This window comes from Erinaceus europaeus, chromosome 5, assembly GCF_950295315.1.
Source record: "Erinaceus europaeus chromosome 5, mEriEur2.1, whole genome shotgun sequence".
Lineage (NCBI taxonomy): Eukaryota > Metazoa > Chordata > Mammalia > Eulipotyphla > Erinaceidae > Erinaceus > Erinaceus europaeus.
Window position 1 is genome coordinate 122337600 of NC_080166.1, and position 17569 is coordinate 122355168.

Here is a 17569-nt window from a genome sequence, read left to right on the forward strand (position 1 = left end):
TTTCTGAGATTGATCAGTTGAGTCTTATCTTCTACTAAAACTATAATTAAACTGTACAGTAAGCTATTTCTATGTCTACAGTAATTTCCTTTTCAAGATACACCAGACTTTAGCTATACTCTGCAAAATTATCTTCAATTACACATTTAATCTCTGTTATTGCTTAAATTACACACACACCACCCTCCAGCCCAGATCCTGGCTGAAGACCCTGGCAGCAGCTGCTACACATGTCAAAGGGTTATTATTATGTTCAATAGAAGCCACATGTGTTGGGCAGCCACAACAATTTGTACCCTATGACCTCATTCAAAGTCTATCAGATTTTGCTAATTTTTTTATGGCACAAAGGGTGGCTCCTAGTACTCAGAAATAGAAAATAAACATTCCAGGAGAGAGGTTTCCTAGAAGCATCACTTTATCTCTAAGTCCTCAAATAGTAACTATTTAGGAGAGCCTGGTAGGAAAAGCTTTACCAACCACTCTTAAAATGTAAAGTTTAGGGGGCTGGGTAAGTGGTGCACCCAGCAGAACACATATATTGCCTGTGCGATAACAAAGGCTCAAGTTCCTGGTCCCCAACTATAGGAGGGAGGCTTCTCTGTTGCAGGTGTCTGTCCCCCTCCCCTACTCTGTTACTCTCCACTCCCCCTTCTCTCCTTCTCTCTGTCTCTATAAGAAAAAGAGGGGAAAGAAAAGAAAATAGCCATCTTGAGCAGTGGAACCATTGTGCAAGCATTGAGCCCAATCAATAACCCAGGTGGTAAAAGAAAAAATATTAAAGTTGACTGTAGCCACTGAAGAAGAGAACTAAGCAAGGGTCAGTTAGTGGTGCACGTAGTAAGGCAGACCATGTTACACTGCTCAAGGACCCAGGTTCAAGCCCTTGTTCCCCTCCTGCAGGTGGAAAGCTTTATAAGCAGTAAAGCAGTATTGTAGGTGGCTTCCTTTCTCTCTCGCTCTCTCCCTCTCTCTCCCTCTCTCTCTTCCCCCATTTGGTATCTCTTTTCTCCAGAGTTTTTCAGAATATTATGCTTGGTTTATTATAAAAGCAAAGTATTTTGAATATAATAGAAAATTAGGAAATATTAATAATCAAAGAAGAAGAAAAAATTAAGTCTGTATCTATTCCTGAGTAATCAATATTTTCACCATCTTGGTGTGCACAATCCTAAATATATTTTTCAAAAATAAAATTATGCTATCAAGTCTGTTTTTCCTGATCCGTTTATGACTTAAGAAATGAAAACATGTGGTCCGGGAGGAGGCACAGTAGATAAAGCACTGGGTTCTCAAGCATGAGGTCCAGAGTTCAATCCCTGGCAACACGTGTACCAGAGTGATGTCTGGTTCTTTCTCTCTCTCCTCCTATCTCTCTCATTAATAAATAAATAAAATATTTTTTTAAAAAAAGAAATGAAAATATGTGTTCATAGCCTTTAGAAAGAGCTATTAGCCAAAAATTTTATTGCATTCTTGGGGCATGGAATTTTAAGTTGCCTTTTTCTCATTCATAAATATTTTTTTCTGAGGGCCAGGCGATGGCACACTTGGTTAAGTGCTCACATTACTGTGCACAGGGACCCCAGTTCAAGTCCCTGGTACCCACCTCCATAGGGGAAGCTTCACAAGCGGAGAAACAGGGCTACAGATGTCTCTGTCTCTCTTCCTATCTCCTCCTCCCCTCTCAATTTCTTGGTCTCTATCCAAAATAAATTAATTAAAATAATTAAAAAGAAACATAACATTTACAGGAGTCGGGCAGTAGTGCAGCGGGATAAGCGCCCGTGACACAAAGCACAAAGACAGGATAAGGATCCTGGTTCAAGCCCCCAGCTCCCCACCTGCAGGGCAGTCGCTTCACAGGCAGTGAAGCAGGTCTTTAGGTGTCTTTCTCTCCCCCTCTCTGTCTTCCCCTCCTCTCTCCATTTCTCTCTGTCCTATCCAACAACGATGACATCAATGACAATAATAACTACAACAATAAAACAACAAGGGCAACAAAAGAGAATAAATAAAATGTTTTTCTGGTTTAAAAGGATTGAAGAACTTTAAAATGAGGTTTAAAACTATTATATTGCTAGAAAATCTACATTTTGTCTTCAGAACAAAGCTTGATGGCTATGCTCCTATTAATCAAGTGAGGCAGATCAAAAGTCTATTTTAGCTACATCAAAGTCAATACAAACAAAATATACCCAGGTATATGTAAGTCACCTTAGATAGGAACAACAGTGCTTAGAAACTTGACTACAAAGTAAACTTCATCACTGAAGTAATTTGACAGACTTTATTTGACTCCAATATAATAAATTTTTTCTGACTGCATTGTCATTACAAAGTGGGTTGTTATCTCAGGCTGAGAACTGCCATTGTGTTGACATTTAAAATTTCTCATGATATACCTTTAAGATACACCATGTAATTGCCAGGTTTGCTTCACTTAGAAAGCCAGCTGTGCTAAGAGTAATTAGGATCCCTGGCAAGTTAAGCTGTCTCCCAATGCTGTTCAAGGATGTGTTCAAGAATATCAACACTAGTGGATAAAACCTTCCGAGCTCACTCCCAAAGTTGAATTTCATAGACACAGATTATCTATCACAAATAAACCTACTGAATGAGAATGATGTTTAGAGAAAAGTATCGCAAAAGAGCACTCTTTTCTGTGAAGATAAACAAAAGTATGATTGTTAGATGATAAAAGCCTTAATTCATCAATTCACAAGTTTTGATTAGTAGCTAATTGTTTCAGGACCACTAAAATCAAGTATCAAACACCTTCATTAAACATGAAAAATATATTTATTTTTAATAATTCATTAGTAAAAGGATAAAATTACACATTAATTTCTTCATCAGAATAAGGAAATAGTCTACAGCTCTAACCAAAGATCTGTTAAAAATCACAAGAAAAGCGGCCACGCAGTAGTACACCAGGTTAAGAGTTCATAGTTTGAAGCACAAGAACCAATGTAAGAATCCCGATTCGAGCCCAGGCTCCCATCTGCAGGGGGTCACTTCACAAGCAATGAAGCAGGTATGCAGGTGTCTATCTTTCTCTCCCCCCTTTTCTCCCCTTCCTCTCCAACTTATCTCTGTCCTAGCCAACAACAGTAACAACAGCAATAACAACAACAACAATGGAAAAAAATATGGCTGCCAGGAGCAGTGGATTTGGAGTGCAGGCACTGAGCCCCAGCAATAACCCTGGAAGAAAAAAGGAACAATGAAGGGAGGGAGGGAGGGAGGAAGGGAAGGGAAGGGAAGGGAAGGGAAGGGAAGGGAAGGGAAGGGAAGGGAAGGGAAGGGAAGGGAAGGGAAGGGAAGGGAAGGGAAGGGAAGGGAAGGGAAGGGAAGGGAAGGGAAGGGAAGGGAAGGGAGGAAGGAAGGAAGGAAGGAAGGAAGGAAGGAAGGAAGGAAGGAAGGAAGGAAGGAAAGAAGGGAGGGAGGGAGGGAGGAAGGAAGGAAGGAAGGAAGGAAGGAAGGAAAGAAAGAAGGAAGGAAGGAATGAAAGAAGGAGAAAGAGGTGGAGGAGATAGCATAATGATAATACAAAAGACTCAAGAGTCTGAGGCTCTGAGGTCCCAGATTCAATGCCCAACATTACCATAAGCCAGTACTCTAGTATCTCTCTCTCTTTCTCTCTCTGTGTGTATCTTTCTTTCTCTTTTGTTGAGAATAGAATTTATTTTTTAGTCCATAGAAGATGCACCTCTGCTCAACAGATACTGAGTACATTAAAGTCACTATACAAAAATTTATCTTTGGGAGTCTGGCAGTAGTGCCGTGGGTTAAGCACAGGTGGTGCGAAGTGCAAGGACCAACCCCCAGCTCCCCACCTGCAGGGGAGTCATTTCACAGGTGGTGAAGCAGGTCTGCAGGCGTCTATCTTTCTCTCCCCCTCTGTCTTCTCCTCCTCTCGCCATTTCTCTCTGTCCTATCCAATAACGATGACATCAATAACAATAATAACTATGATAAAACACAAGGGCAACAAAAGGAAATAAATAAATATTTTTTAAAAATTAAAAATTTATCTTTTTCAAAACTGAGTAAGAAACATTCTTTTTTTTTAAATGTAAACTACATACATTTTTTTACAACATCTAAAAATATTCTGCCAGACAAATAGAATCCTTAGAGACTCATTATATAGAATATATTGCTAGACTAACAAACTATTAGATAACTTATCCATATTTCTTAGAACATATGGACAATCTAGTTATTATATCCACATGTACAGGAAAATAAAAATCATATGCTTATGACATGGTCAAAATTCTCCACTTTCATTTACACCTAATATTATACTACTGTGATTCTTATGTACTGTCTTAATGTCTATTTCTGCTTTTTTAAATATTTCTATTTATTTATTATTGGATAGAGACAGTGAGAAGTTGAGAGAGGTAAGGGAGACAGAGAGGAAGAGAGACACTTGCAGACCTGCTTCACCACTTGTGAAGCTTTCCCCCTACAGGTGGAGACCAGGGGCTTGAATTGGGTGGGTTCTTGCGCACTATAATGTGAGTGCTTAACCAGGTGCGCCACCACCTGGCCCCTGTCTATTTCTTATTATATTCCATGATTGCCAGAAAGAAACATTCTTAACCAGTCAGCAAGTCAAGTCAGAGAAACTCTATATTCCCTTCCCCTTTTGCCAAAAATCACACCTTGGTATAGGTAAACACAAGACTCAACCTCATCGCACACTTTCAGAGCTGTTTCATGCTAAAGTACATTTCCTGTGCTCTTATGAATGTCTGGTAGAAGAGGGAAATGTGGCTAGTGAGATAGCTCGCCAAGCAGGGTGCCATGCCTTGCCATGAATATGGCCCAAGCTGGAGCCCTGGCACCATATGGCAGGCACTGAAAGTAGTTCTGGTACAGTGGTGTCTTTTCCTCTCTTTGTACCTCTCTCTCTAGCTGAGTGAAAAAGTAGCCTATAGCAGGGAAATTACACATGCACAAGGCCCCAACTGCAGGAGGAAGGAAGAAGGGAGGGATGGAGGGAGGGAGGAAGGAAGGAAGAGAGAAAAATGCAAGATTCAGTTCTAAGTTAATTTCAGAAGAAAAAATTTTTTTAAGTTGTAAATGCCTAGACCTGGAAAATCATCAGAAAGTGAGGAAGTTCCAGACACTTTAGGAGTGCTCACAAGCTTTATAGACTCATATCTAACAGTTCTGCACATTTCTCCAACAACAGTCATTCTCTTCTCCACTCTGTGATATTCTGGCTTTACCAATTCTGAGTCCTTCCTAAATGGTCCATGATAATGAATCCTCACTTCTCATCAACATAATCTTGAAATATAAGTTTCATTGATTGCTGGAAAGTTAGTTTATGTTTGTTCATTCATTTATTCATGCAAAGATATACTGAACATCTAATTTGTGAACAACCTTGTCTTGAGGGTCTAGCTATATGCCTATTCAATAAATAAAATTTTATAGAGAAAAATAAAAGCAAATATGATGGAGGTGCATGGATAAGAGGCCTCCTATCTCCCCAGAGTATGTGAGAATTAGAACCAGCTGGTTGATGGATGAGAGAGGACCCAGGGGTTCTGGGTTTCTTATGAGCATTGACACAAATAAGGCTAAGAAATATACTCAGTTAAAGTATGAATCTAGCAAGCCATAAGATGATATCTTGCCACTAATACTGGCCTCCCTATGAATTATAAGTTGAGAAAATCTTCTTTTAAAAGTGTAACTAGCCCTGGGATCGGTTCCTACCATGGGTATCTAAATACACTGCCTGGAAAGGGGTCTGTGAGTGTCTACCAGTCATGATCCTCTGACAAATGGAGTCTCCTATCTTCAATCAAATCACTTCCCAGGTCCCTGGCTACCTTCAGTCAGTCCTCACCTCTGATCTCCGTGGTGGCCTAAGGGCATAATAGGATAAGTATGAGTTTATAGATTACTCAGAGATCCATGTTGTTCAATTATCCATGTGATAGTGGCACTGGGATATTGGATATTAATTAATTACGCATGTTTTTTGTCACTATATAAACTTAAGCAACTACTGTCACTTAAGTATTATCTATATTTTAAAATCCTCACTAAAAAAGAACACTCTACAAATCTCTTTGGTAACCAGCACTTAATTTAAAACCATTCATTCAAGGTAAACCATAATAAGAGGATAGATCAGATTAAAGTTATTTTATCTTATATGCATAATTCTAAGTGAGTAAAATAAAGCACTATGATGTAGTGCTTTAAACTACTTTAAAGTTCAAAATATGACTTGATGACATCTCTTCATAAGTAAGAACAGGAAATACACAGAGTAATTTTGAAGTCATATCCTGAAAGACTAGAGTTGGATTCCCAAAAAAGACTGGGTTTGGAGACTTCTGGAGGCGGAGCTACGAGCAGTAGCAGATCTATTTCACTCCTCTCCTCTCCTCTCTCAGATCAACTAGGAATACCAAAAGAGACCACCCGGGACCAAAATAAGACAGGACTAGAATGACCACAGGAATCCACTAAATCACTGGTGAGTACAAACATGTGTGGCTGGTGATAGAGAGGAGCCTAGGGAGAGATTAAGTGACTGCTAACAGTCCAGCAGTTTATCAGTTGAGACACCACCTCCAGTCTGCTCCACCAACAAGGGGACAGCTGAAGGGAGGAGAGACTCACCAAGTGCAACTCTGAGTCTCCATTGCTACTGCCTTCAGAGTCTGCAGCAGCGACAGGGAGGGACACCAGGGGAAAGAGATATAACTAGGAAACTCAGGAGAAGACTTATACTTCGGTGGCATAGCTGAGGGGCTGTGAAAGTCTCTTTGCATAACCACTGGATTATCTCTGCCACACCCTGCTTTATCTCTTGGTCAGGAGTCAGTGATTAAGCTAAGAAGCCTATTGATAGTTTAAAAGGCCTCAGGCTCCCATAGCCTACAGGGAAGGAAGAAAAAAAAAAAGAGGCTTTTAAACCACTGAGCTCCAACTCAGGGATTAAAATACTATTGAAACAACTGTTAACTTCCACCACTGTGAACCCTTTAATTAACTTACTTACACAAGTCAATCCAGGCAGTAGTGATCAGTAATTTGAAAAGTACTGAGAGAGGGAACTCATATCATAATATATAAAATGGTTAAAACAACAAGAAGAAATATTGGAGAAACGAACCAGGACAAGAGTCCAGCTAAAAGCCCCCCAGAGGGTGAAGCACAAAATAATGAGTTCAACATCCAAACATTAGCTAAGGAAATAATCACAGGAGTGAGTAAAGAATTTGAAAAAATTGTAATCAGAAATAAAGGAACAACAAATGAGACTATGGAAAAAAATACTAATTATCTCATGGTTATTAGAGAGCTGAAAGCTGAAATCGCTGAGCTAAGAACACAACTAGCTGAACAAGCTAAAACAGTATCAGAACATGGCAACAAAATAGATGAACTCCAGAAAACAGTAGAGGGCAGAGAGAATAGAATCTATGAGGGTGAAGACAGAATTAGCAAGATCAAGAACGAATTAGAGACAACTAAAAAATAAGTAAGAGATCTCAAAAAGAGATTAAGAGATGCTAAAAACAACAACAGAGTCCTATGGGATGACTTCAAAAGAAACAATATACGCATTATTGGCATACCACAGGAAGAAAGAGAGGGAGAGGATGAAAGCATTCTTCAGGACATAATAGAAAAACTTCTGTAGTCTAGACAAGACATATCCTACTTAGAATGGAAAGGAATAAGGATAAAGAAAGGATCCTGAAGGCTGCAAGAGAAAAACAAAGAGTCACCTACAAAGGAAAACCCATAAGATTAGCAGCAAACTTCTCTATACAAACACTACAGGCCAGAAAAGAATGGCAAGATATCTATTGAGTGCTCAATGAGAAAGGCTTTCAACCAAGAATACTATATCCTGCTAGACTGTCATTCAGACTATATGGAGGCATAAAAACATTCTCAGACAAGCAACAGTTGAAGGAATCAACTATCACCAAGCCTGCCCTGAAAGAAGTTCTGAAACGTCTCCTATAAACAATCAGACCATCATAAATAGGACATATATCAGAACACTCTAAAACTCTACAAGAATGGCATTAAAATATCTTCAATCTTTGATATCAATAAATGTCAATGGCCTGAATTCACCTATTAAAAGACACACAGTAGGAAGATGGATCAGAAAATACAACCCAACAATATGCTGTCTACAGGAAGCTCACCTAACTCAACAAGACAAAAACAGACTTAAAGTGAAAGGATGGAAAACTATCATACAAGCCAATGGCCCACAAAAAAGGGCAGGAACAGCTATTCTCATATCTGACACGACAGACTTTAAAATAGATAAGATTAAAAAATATAGGAATGGACACTACTTAATGCTCAGAGGATCAGTCAATCAAAAGGACTTAACAATTATTAACACCTCTGCACCCAATGAGAAGCCATCTAAATATATCAAACATCTACTGAAAGAGCTACATCAATATATTAACAGCAACACAATCATAGTAGGGGACTTCAACACCCCACTCTCTCAACTTGACAGATCATCCAGGAAGAAAATCAATAAAGACATAAGGGAGCTAAATGAAGAGACAGATAAACTAGAACTATTGGACATTTTCAGAGTCATTCATCCCAAGAAACTGGAATACACATTTTACTCAGATCCACATGGGTCATTCTCAAGGATAGACCATATGGTAGGCCACAAAGACAGCGTCAGAAAATTCAAGAGCATTGAAATCATCCCAAACATCTTCTCAGACCTCAACAAAAGATTAGTAACAGTCCCAAAATGTGGAAGCTCAACAGTACACTTCTTAACAACTTCTGGGTCAAAGAGGAAATCAAGGAAGAAATCAAAATGTTTCCAGACTTCAATGAAAATGAAGACACAAGCTATCAAAATATTTGGGACACAGCTAAGGCAGTACTAAGAGGGAAGTACATAGCTATACAAACACACTAGGAAACAAGAAAAAGCACAAATAAACAGCCTGATTGCACATCTTAAAGACCTAGAAGAAGAACAACAAAGGAACCCTAAAACAACCAGAAGGACGGAAATCACTAAAGTTAGGGCAGAAATGAATAACATTGAGAATAAGAAAACCATATAAAAGATCAACAAAAGTAAACGTTGGTTCTTTGAAAGAGTGAACAAAATTGACAAACCTTTAGCCAGACTCACAAAACAAAAAAGGGAGAAGACCCAAATAAATCGGATACTAAATGAAAAAGGAGTTATCACAACAGATACCACAGAAAATCAACATATCATGCGAGGCTTCTATGAACAACTATATGCCACCAAGCTAGAGAACCTGGAAGAAATGGACAATTTCCTAGATACCTAACAACTTCCAAAACTAAGTTAAGAGGAAGTAGATAACATGAACAGGTCCATCACAGCTAATGAAATTGAAACAGTTACCAAAAATCTCCCCAAAAATAAAAGTCCTGGACCAGATGGTTTTACAAATGAATTCTACAAAACGTTCAAAGAAGAACTAATACCTCTACTTTTAAAAGTCTTCCAGAAGATTGAAGACACTGGAATACTCCCTGCCAGATTCTATGAAACCAACATCACTCTGATACCAAAAGCAGACAGGGACACAACCAAAAAAGAAAACTACAGACCAATATCTCTGATGAACATAGATGCGAAAATATTGAACAAAATTCTAGCCAACCAGATACAGAAAAGAAAAGACTGTTCATCATGACCAAGTGGGGCTTATCCCAGGCATGCAAGGTTGGTTTAATATACGTAAATCAATCAATGTGATCCACCACATCAACAAAAGCAAGACCAAAAACCACATGGTCATATCAATAGATGCAGAGAAAGCCTTTGACAAAATACAACATCCCTTTATGATCAAAACACTACAAAAAATGGGAATAGATGGAAAATTCCTGAAGATAGTGGAGTCTATATATAGCAAACCTACAGCCAACATCATACTCAATGGTGAAAAACTGGAAGCATTTCCCCTCCGATCAGGTATTAGACAGGGATGCCCACTATCACCATTACTATTCAACATAGTGTTGGAAGTTCTTGCCATTGCAATCAGGCAGAAGCAAAAAATTAAAGGGATACAGATTGGAAGAGAAGAAGTCAAACTCTCCCTATTTGTAGATGACATGATAAAACAGATGACATGCAAGATGACATGGAAAAACCTAAGGAATCCAGCAAGAAGCTTTTGGAAATCATCAGGCAATACAATAAGGTGTCAGGCTACAAGATTAACATTCAAAAGTCAGTGGCATTCTTCTATGCAAACACTAAGTTAGAAGAAATTGAAACCCAGAAATCAATTCCTTTTATTATAGCAACAAAAACAGTAAAATATCTAGGAGTAAATCTAACCAAAGAAGTGAAAGACTTGTATACTGAGAATTATAAGTCACTACTCAAAGAAATTGAAAAAGACACAAAGAAGTAGAAAGATACTCCATGTTCATGGATTGGAAGAATTAGCATCATCAAAATGAATATACTACCCAGAGCCATATACAAATTTAATGCTATCCCCATCAAGATCCCAAACACATTTTTTAGGAGAATAGAACAAATGCTACAGATGTTTATCTGGAACCAGAAAAGACCTAGAATTGCCAAAAAAATCTTGAGAAAAAAGAACAGAACTGGAGGAATCACACTCCCAGATTTCAAACTGTATTATAGGGCCATTATCATCAAAACTGCTTGGTACTGGAACATGAATAGACACACTGACCAGTGGAATAGAATGGAGAGCCCAGATGTGAGGCCCCACACCTATGCATACCTAATCTATGACAAAAGTGCCCAGACTATTAAATGGGTAAAGCAGTCTCTTCAACAAATGGTGTTGGAAACAATGGGTTGAAACATGCAGAAGAATGAAACTGAATCACTGTATTTCACCAAATACAAAAGTAAATTCCAAGTGGATCAAGGACTTGGATGTTAGACCAGAAATTATCAGATACTTAGAGGAAAATATTGGCAGAACTCTTTTCTGCATAAATTTTAAAGACATCTTCAATGAAACGAATCCAATTACAAAGAAGACTAAGGCAAGTATAAACCTATGGGACTACATCAAATTAAAAAGCTTCTGTACAGCAAAAGAAGCCACTACCCAAACCAAGAGACCCCTCACAGAATGAGAGAAGATCTTTACATGCCATACATCAGATAAGAGTTTAATAACCAGAATATATAAAGAGCTTGCCAAACTCAACAACAAGACAACAAATAACCCCATCCAAAAATGGTGGGAGGACATGGACAGAATATTCACCACAGAAGAGATCCAAAAGGCCAAGAAACACATGAAAAAATGCTCCAAGTCTCTGATTGTCAGAGAAATGCAAATAAAGACAACAAGGAGATACCACTTCACTCCTGTGAGAATGTCATACATCAGAAAAGGTAACAGCAGCAAATGCTGGAGAGGGTGTGGAGTCAAATGAACCCTCCTACACTGCTGGTGGGAATGTCAATTGGTCCAACCTCTGTGGAGCACAGTCTAGAGAACTCTCAGAAGGCTAGAAATGGACCTACCCTATGATCCTGCAATTCCTCTCCTGGGTATATATCCTAAGGAACCCAACATATCCATCCAAAAAGATCTGTATACACATATGTTCTTGGCAGCACAATTTGTAATAGCCAAAACCTGGACACAACCTAGGTGTCCAACAACAGATGAGTGTCTGAGCAAGTTGTGGTATATATACACAATGAAATACTACTCAGCTATAAAAATGGTGACTTCACCGTTTTCAGCCAATCTTGGATGGACCTTGAAAAATTCATGGTAAGTGAAATAAGTCAGAAACAGAAGGATTAATATGGGATAATCTCACTCTCTAGTAGAAGTTGAAAAACAAGATCAGAAAAGAAAACACAAGTAAAACCTGAAATGGAATTAGCATATCGCACCAAAGTAAAAGACTCTGGGGTGGGTGGGTGGGGAGAATACAGGTCCATGAAGGACGATAAAGGACCTAGTGGGGGTTATATTGTTATATGGGAAACTGGGGAATGTTATGCATGTACAAACTATTGTATTTACTATTGAATGTAAAACATTAATTCCCCAATAAAGAAATAAAAAAAAAAGACTGGGTTTGAACTATCAGTTAGAGAGTAGGTTATAGTTTGAAACTGATCAAGTAGTTGGGAAAGAAGTTGGAAACAAAAGGACAGCCTCAGGGAGTCAAAAGCCACCCCATTTCCTGATGGCCTTATCCATTTGTAGTTGTGAACCATTAAAAGTTTTGTCCTAAGAGGATTCATGATCCTAGAGATAGGTAGAGTAGTGTGAAGCACTAAGATTTGGGGGCCTTTGAACCCTACCTGATTGTCCCAAATCCATCTCCAGGCTTCCCCACTTTCAATTTCCTCCTTGGAGAAGGGGTTCTTTATTTATGTTACCAAACTCCAGCCTCAGACTACACTTTATTTATTTGTTCATTTATTTATTTATAAAAAGGAAACATTGAGAAAACCATAGGATAAGAGGAACTCCACACAATGCCCACTATCAGAGCTCCATATCCCATCCCTCCCCTGATAGCTTTCCTATTCGTCTTCCCTCTGCACTGTAAAGTATGTTTCTTTCATGCAAAAGTTGGGATGACGAAGTTTAGCTCCCAGCAGCAGATCCTTGTCTACATCAGTTTTATAACTGTTTCCTAGTGAAAACTAAACCATGGTTATTAGTAAGAATAGAAACAGAGTTAATACAATTATAGTAAATACAAATTTTGAGAAACTACTTACATCCAAAGAATCCTCCTTCAGCAGAATAAGGGCCATGTTCTGTGATACCAGCTGGCAGGAATACCCTAAAGTGAGAAACAGGGAAACACAAGTGAATAGGACATCCCTCCCAGGACTTATCATTTTTCAGAGATTGTTGGAATTCAGTATCCCTCATCAAAGTTTCCTTACTTCCATTTTAAACCTCATGGTTCCTACTGAACCATGAGCAGGGATGAGAGACAAGAAAGTTTACATTGGTGGGGGCCGGCCGATGGTGTACCAGGCTAAGCACACATGGTGCAAAGGTCAAGGACTGGTGCAAGGATCCCAGTTTGAGTCCCCAGCTCCCCACCTGCAAGGGGGTTGCTTCCCAAACAGTGAAGCAGGTCTGCAGGTGTCTATCTTTCTTTATCCCTCTGTGTATGCCCCTCCCATCTCAATTTCTCTCTGTCCTATCCAATAAAAATGGAAAAAATAGCTGCCAGGAGCAGATTTGTAGTGCAGGCACCAAGCCCCAGCAATAACCCTGGAGGCAAAGAAAGAAAAGGTTTACATTGGCTTTGATTCTTTTTTAAATATTTGTTCTTCTATTTGATAGGAAAGAGATAAATTGAAAGGTGAATGGGGAGAAGGGGAGAGGAGGGAGGGAGGGAGAGAGAGTGAGACAGAGACAGACAGAGACAGAGACCGAGACTCTGCTTCACCACTCATGAAGCTTCCTCCTTGCAGGTAGGGACTGGGGCCTTGAACCCAGCAGATCCTTATAAACTGGATGGAAAGGTCTTCACAGCTATAGGCTAAAATAAATCTTCATCCATTTTCTTGTTTTAATTAATTTATTTACTATTGGATAGAGAAAGAAAAAATTGACAGAGAAGGGGGTATAGAGATAGGGAAAGAGACAGATACCTGCAGCTCTGCTTCACCACTCATGAAGCTTTCCCCCCCGCATTTGGGGACCAGAGGCTTGAACACATGTCCTTGAGCACTGTAATGTGTGCACTTAACCAGGTGCACTACCACCTAACCCCTCTTCATTTTCTGTGGAACTTTCTTTATCCTTGCCTACCAGTAGGATATGGTTTAGATTATCTGAAATAGCAGCAAACACTTTAGACAGACAGATAGCAGTGAATGGGTGCTTTGTTGCACCATTAATGTGCTTATCGTAATATCAATAGCCCTGATTATTATTTTAAAGTCAGTAATTCTTACAATAGATTTCAAAGGAATAACATTATAACACTGTTAGAAGCTGCTTTTCCTGTGATGAGTTCATAGCAAACACCCTTTCAAAAATTAAATCTGAGTTTTAAAAAAATAGTTTAGAACAAAAGTGTGCTGACACTAATTTTTTTTACTTTTATTAGTGGTTTAATATTGATTTACAAAACTATAAGGTAACAGGGGTATAATTATACACCATTCCCACTACCAGAGTCTGTATCCCCACCCCCTCTCTGAAACTAATTTTTAAACCCCATCATACTTTTTTCTCTTCATTTCTCTTCCCTTCCCCTCTCTCTTTCACTCATTTATTTTTAACCAGAGCACAGCTCAGATATTGGTGTTATTGGGGATCCAACCCAGAACATCTCACAAACATGTTCTTTGTATTACCACTATGCACCTTCCAGTCCCCATCACATTTGGAAAACTAAAGTTTTCTCTATTGGCTAAGCAAGTGCTCTTTTCTACTTTTCCTCCCAGAAAGTGGACATATTTTCTAAGAAGCCCTTTCCTACTCAAACCTTACAGTCTACCCAAAGACAACTAGACTAGACCTTTAGTGATGCCATAACCCAGGAAGAGTCCTCCTGACTCCTTCCCTTCAAAAAACAGGCTGGGGTATGGACTGACCTGTCAATGCCCATGTCCAGTGGAGAAGCAATTACAGAAGCCAGACCTCTCACCTTCTGCACCCCAAAAAGATCTTTGGTCCATACTCCCAGAGGGAAAAAGAATGAGGAACTTGCCAATGGAGAGAATAGGACACGGAACTCTGGCAGTGAAAATCATATGGAATTGTGCCTCTCTCATCCTGCAATCTTGTCATTATTAAATCACTGATTAAAAAAAAATTCACAATCTGTAAGAGAGGCAGCTCTAGAAATCCCAAGACAAAGGCTATCTGTCAAGGCTCTAATCTTTTTTACAAGTCACTCTGCCTTCACGGTAACCATGGTGAGACCTAACACCAATATGTGCTTTCACCAACCGCCATTTCAACTTATCTCTATGAGAAAGGGCAAGAAAAGAATCTTTCCACTTAAGAAACTGACCCTTAGAACTAGTTGTGTTTCTCCACAGCATTTTAAGATAATGGGCTGATAATTACAGAAACATGGAACAAATAATCAGCCTATAGAATTTCAACCCTCAAGTAAATATGTGTATGACAGTCTCAAGGAAGGGCCTCTACCAATGTCATTCTTAAAGCCAGAATGAGCCTGAATTCTCTGCAGAACATCTCAAATATCTGTTCTCATAGCTGCTGCATTTAAGGAGAAAATGAGGGAGGAGCTAGGTGGTGGTCCACCTGGTTGAGCACATATTATAATGCACAAGGACCCAGGTTCAAGCCCCGAGTTCCCACCTGCACGAGGAAAGTTTTGCAAGTCGTCTCTCTGTCTCTCTTCCTCTCTATTTCCTCTTCCTCTCAACTTCTGGCTATATCTATCAAATAAATAAAGACAATATTTTTAATTTAAATAAACTTTTTAAAAAGGGAGAAAATGAGATGGGTATTAGTTGTGCAAAAGTCACACTGCTGCTGAATAATTGTGCTCATAAAGATTTTCCTCAGCAGGTCCTCTTTACATCCTTAAGAAGTCAGTTACAAAAAAAAGGGGGGGTGGGTGTCAGGCAGTAGTGCAGCACATGGCATGAAGCACAAGGACCAGTGTAAGTCAGGCTGGCTTCGCTGATGGGAGACAGACGACCAGGGGCTCATGGTTGAGCTGTAGGCAGTATCTCTTTATTCATGTGGAATGCAGCACAATCTAAGCCGAGCTAGACTAAACTAAACTCAAACTAAAAACTAAACTCAACACGAACATTGCTGTCCTTATATATACTTTCCAAGTAGGGTGTGAACAAGATGTGATGTAGAGAGGGTGGAGAGAAAAGTGACTGGTGAAAATCAGGGTATGACAAGGCAGAGCAGGCGATAATTCTACCACTGAACCACCAATGCCCTGGAGGGAAGGTGGTGCTTTATGTAAATGTAAAAGTGACTTATTTAAATAGACCGCAGCTTTGAGTGGGATCAAACCAATCCCTATACAGGCATACCAGTGCTTGGTTAAGCAGAAGCCAGGGGGAGCTGGCATACTACCCAACAAGTGTAAAGATCCTGGTTCGAGCGCCCAGCACCCCACCTGCAGGGAGTTGGCTTCACAGGCGGTGAAGCAGGTCTACAAGGTGTCTGTCTTTCTGTCCCCTTCTCTTTCTTCCCATCCTCTCTCAGTTTCTCTCTGTCCTATCCAACAACAACAACAGCAGCAATGGCAACAATAATAATGATGACGACAAGAGTAACAAGGACAACAAAATGGGGGAAATGGCCTCCAGGAGCAGTGGATTCGTAGTGCCGGCACTGAGCCCCAGCGATAACCCTGGAGGCAAAAAAAAGGGAGGGGGGGGACAAAACAAGATTCAAGAATCAAAACAGATAAAAGTTGAGATCTAGAAAAATCTTGAGGCTCTCTCTGAGGGGAAGAAAGGGAAAAGGAAGAAATGGAAATAGAGATATATATGGAATGTACAAACTAATTCTTCATTAGTGATTGTCAATTGGGAGGAGTATTTTATTAATCACCTCAGAATACAAATTTTCAGACACAGAGTGTGGCTTTGAATCTAAATGTCTTTTTAAAGCAATGCATAAAGATATAGTCCAGGCTGTTAACAAGTTATCTCAAGGGGAAAAGACTGTTTGCCTTTTTAAAAGCACCATATGTGTTTTACTAAAACAAACTGAATAATTTAGAATCACAATAGCACTTTGGCAAATGCCTGTTAAACCTCTAGAAAAAAAAAAGAAAACGAAAAAATACAAAACAATTTTCTGTACATTTTCACTTGTTCAAGACTGTATTTTAACAACTGTGAGGGCTAAAACAGGGACATTCCAGGATGCCATTAAGAGTTCCTCAAGATAAGACTGAAATAAGTGAATTCTTTGTTTTCTGTCAAAATTTCACAAAGGCCATCTCCCCTTTTTTAGTTCATAGGTTAGGCCCAGAAGGAGGTACACATTTTATTTTCATTTACAAAGGGGACACTGCAACTTTAATTATTTCCCTCTATTATAGGCTTACTTTCTAGTTGTCCCCAGAGATTCCCAGCAACTTACATGAATATAAACTGTTACAAATTTGGCATAACTAATGCAAAAGGATTTGCTGGTAACTTCTGATTTGAACAACAGCTGCAGGGCTGCACTATGATTTCAAAACCCCTCTCTGCTTTATTTTATATTTTTCAATTTAGGCAAAACACCATTTGACAACTGAAGCTGCCCAAAGATATATGGAAAAGCTCAAAGTAATTTTTGAGCCATTGCAAGGAGAGGGCAATATATAAAACCACTAACACTGTCACGTATTTGAATATGCAACCTAAAGGTTTCTGAGAAGAAACAGGTGTGTTTTATTTTCTTTTTAATTTAGAAAATGAAGTGAGGTGTTTGTTTCAAGACTTATCACACAGAACACTTGGACTAGACAGTTCATGGAAGTTTAACGCAGTTAATTGTGACTTAACTAATGTGGCAAATTAAATTATGTCAATCCGAGTTTGGTG

At 39.2% G+C, this 17569-nt stretch overlaps 1 protein-coding gene across 4 annotated transcripts in view; it reads right to left on the reverse strand.

The window, feature by feature from the left end:
• The window catches only part of ATP8A2 (ATPase phospholipid transporting 8A2), a 641523-nt gene that overhangs the window by 426394 nt on the left and 197560 nt on the right, over window positions 1–17569 (reverse strand). For all 4 annotated transcript variants that reach the window (XM_060191722.1, XM_060191724.1, XM_060191721.1 and 1 more), the window contains exon 24: window positions 12782–12846. In XM_060191722.1, coding sequence (XP_060047705.1) covers window positions 12782–12846 — 65 coding nt within the window. The remainder of the gene's footprint in view (window positions 1–12781; window positions 12847–17569) is intronic.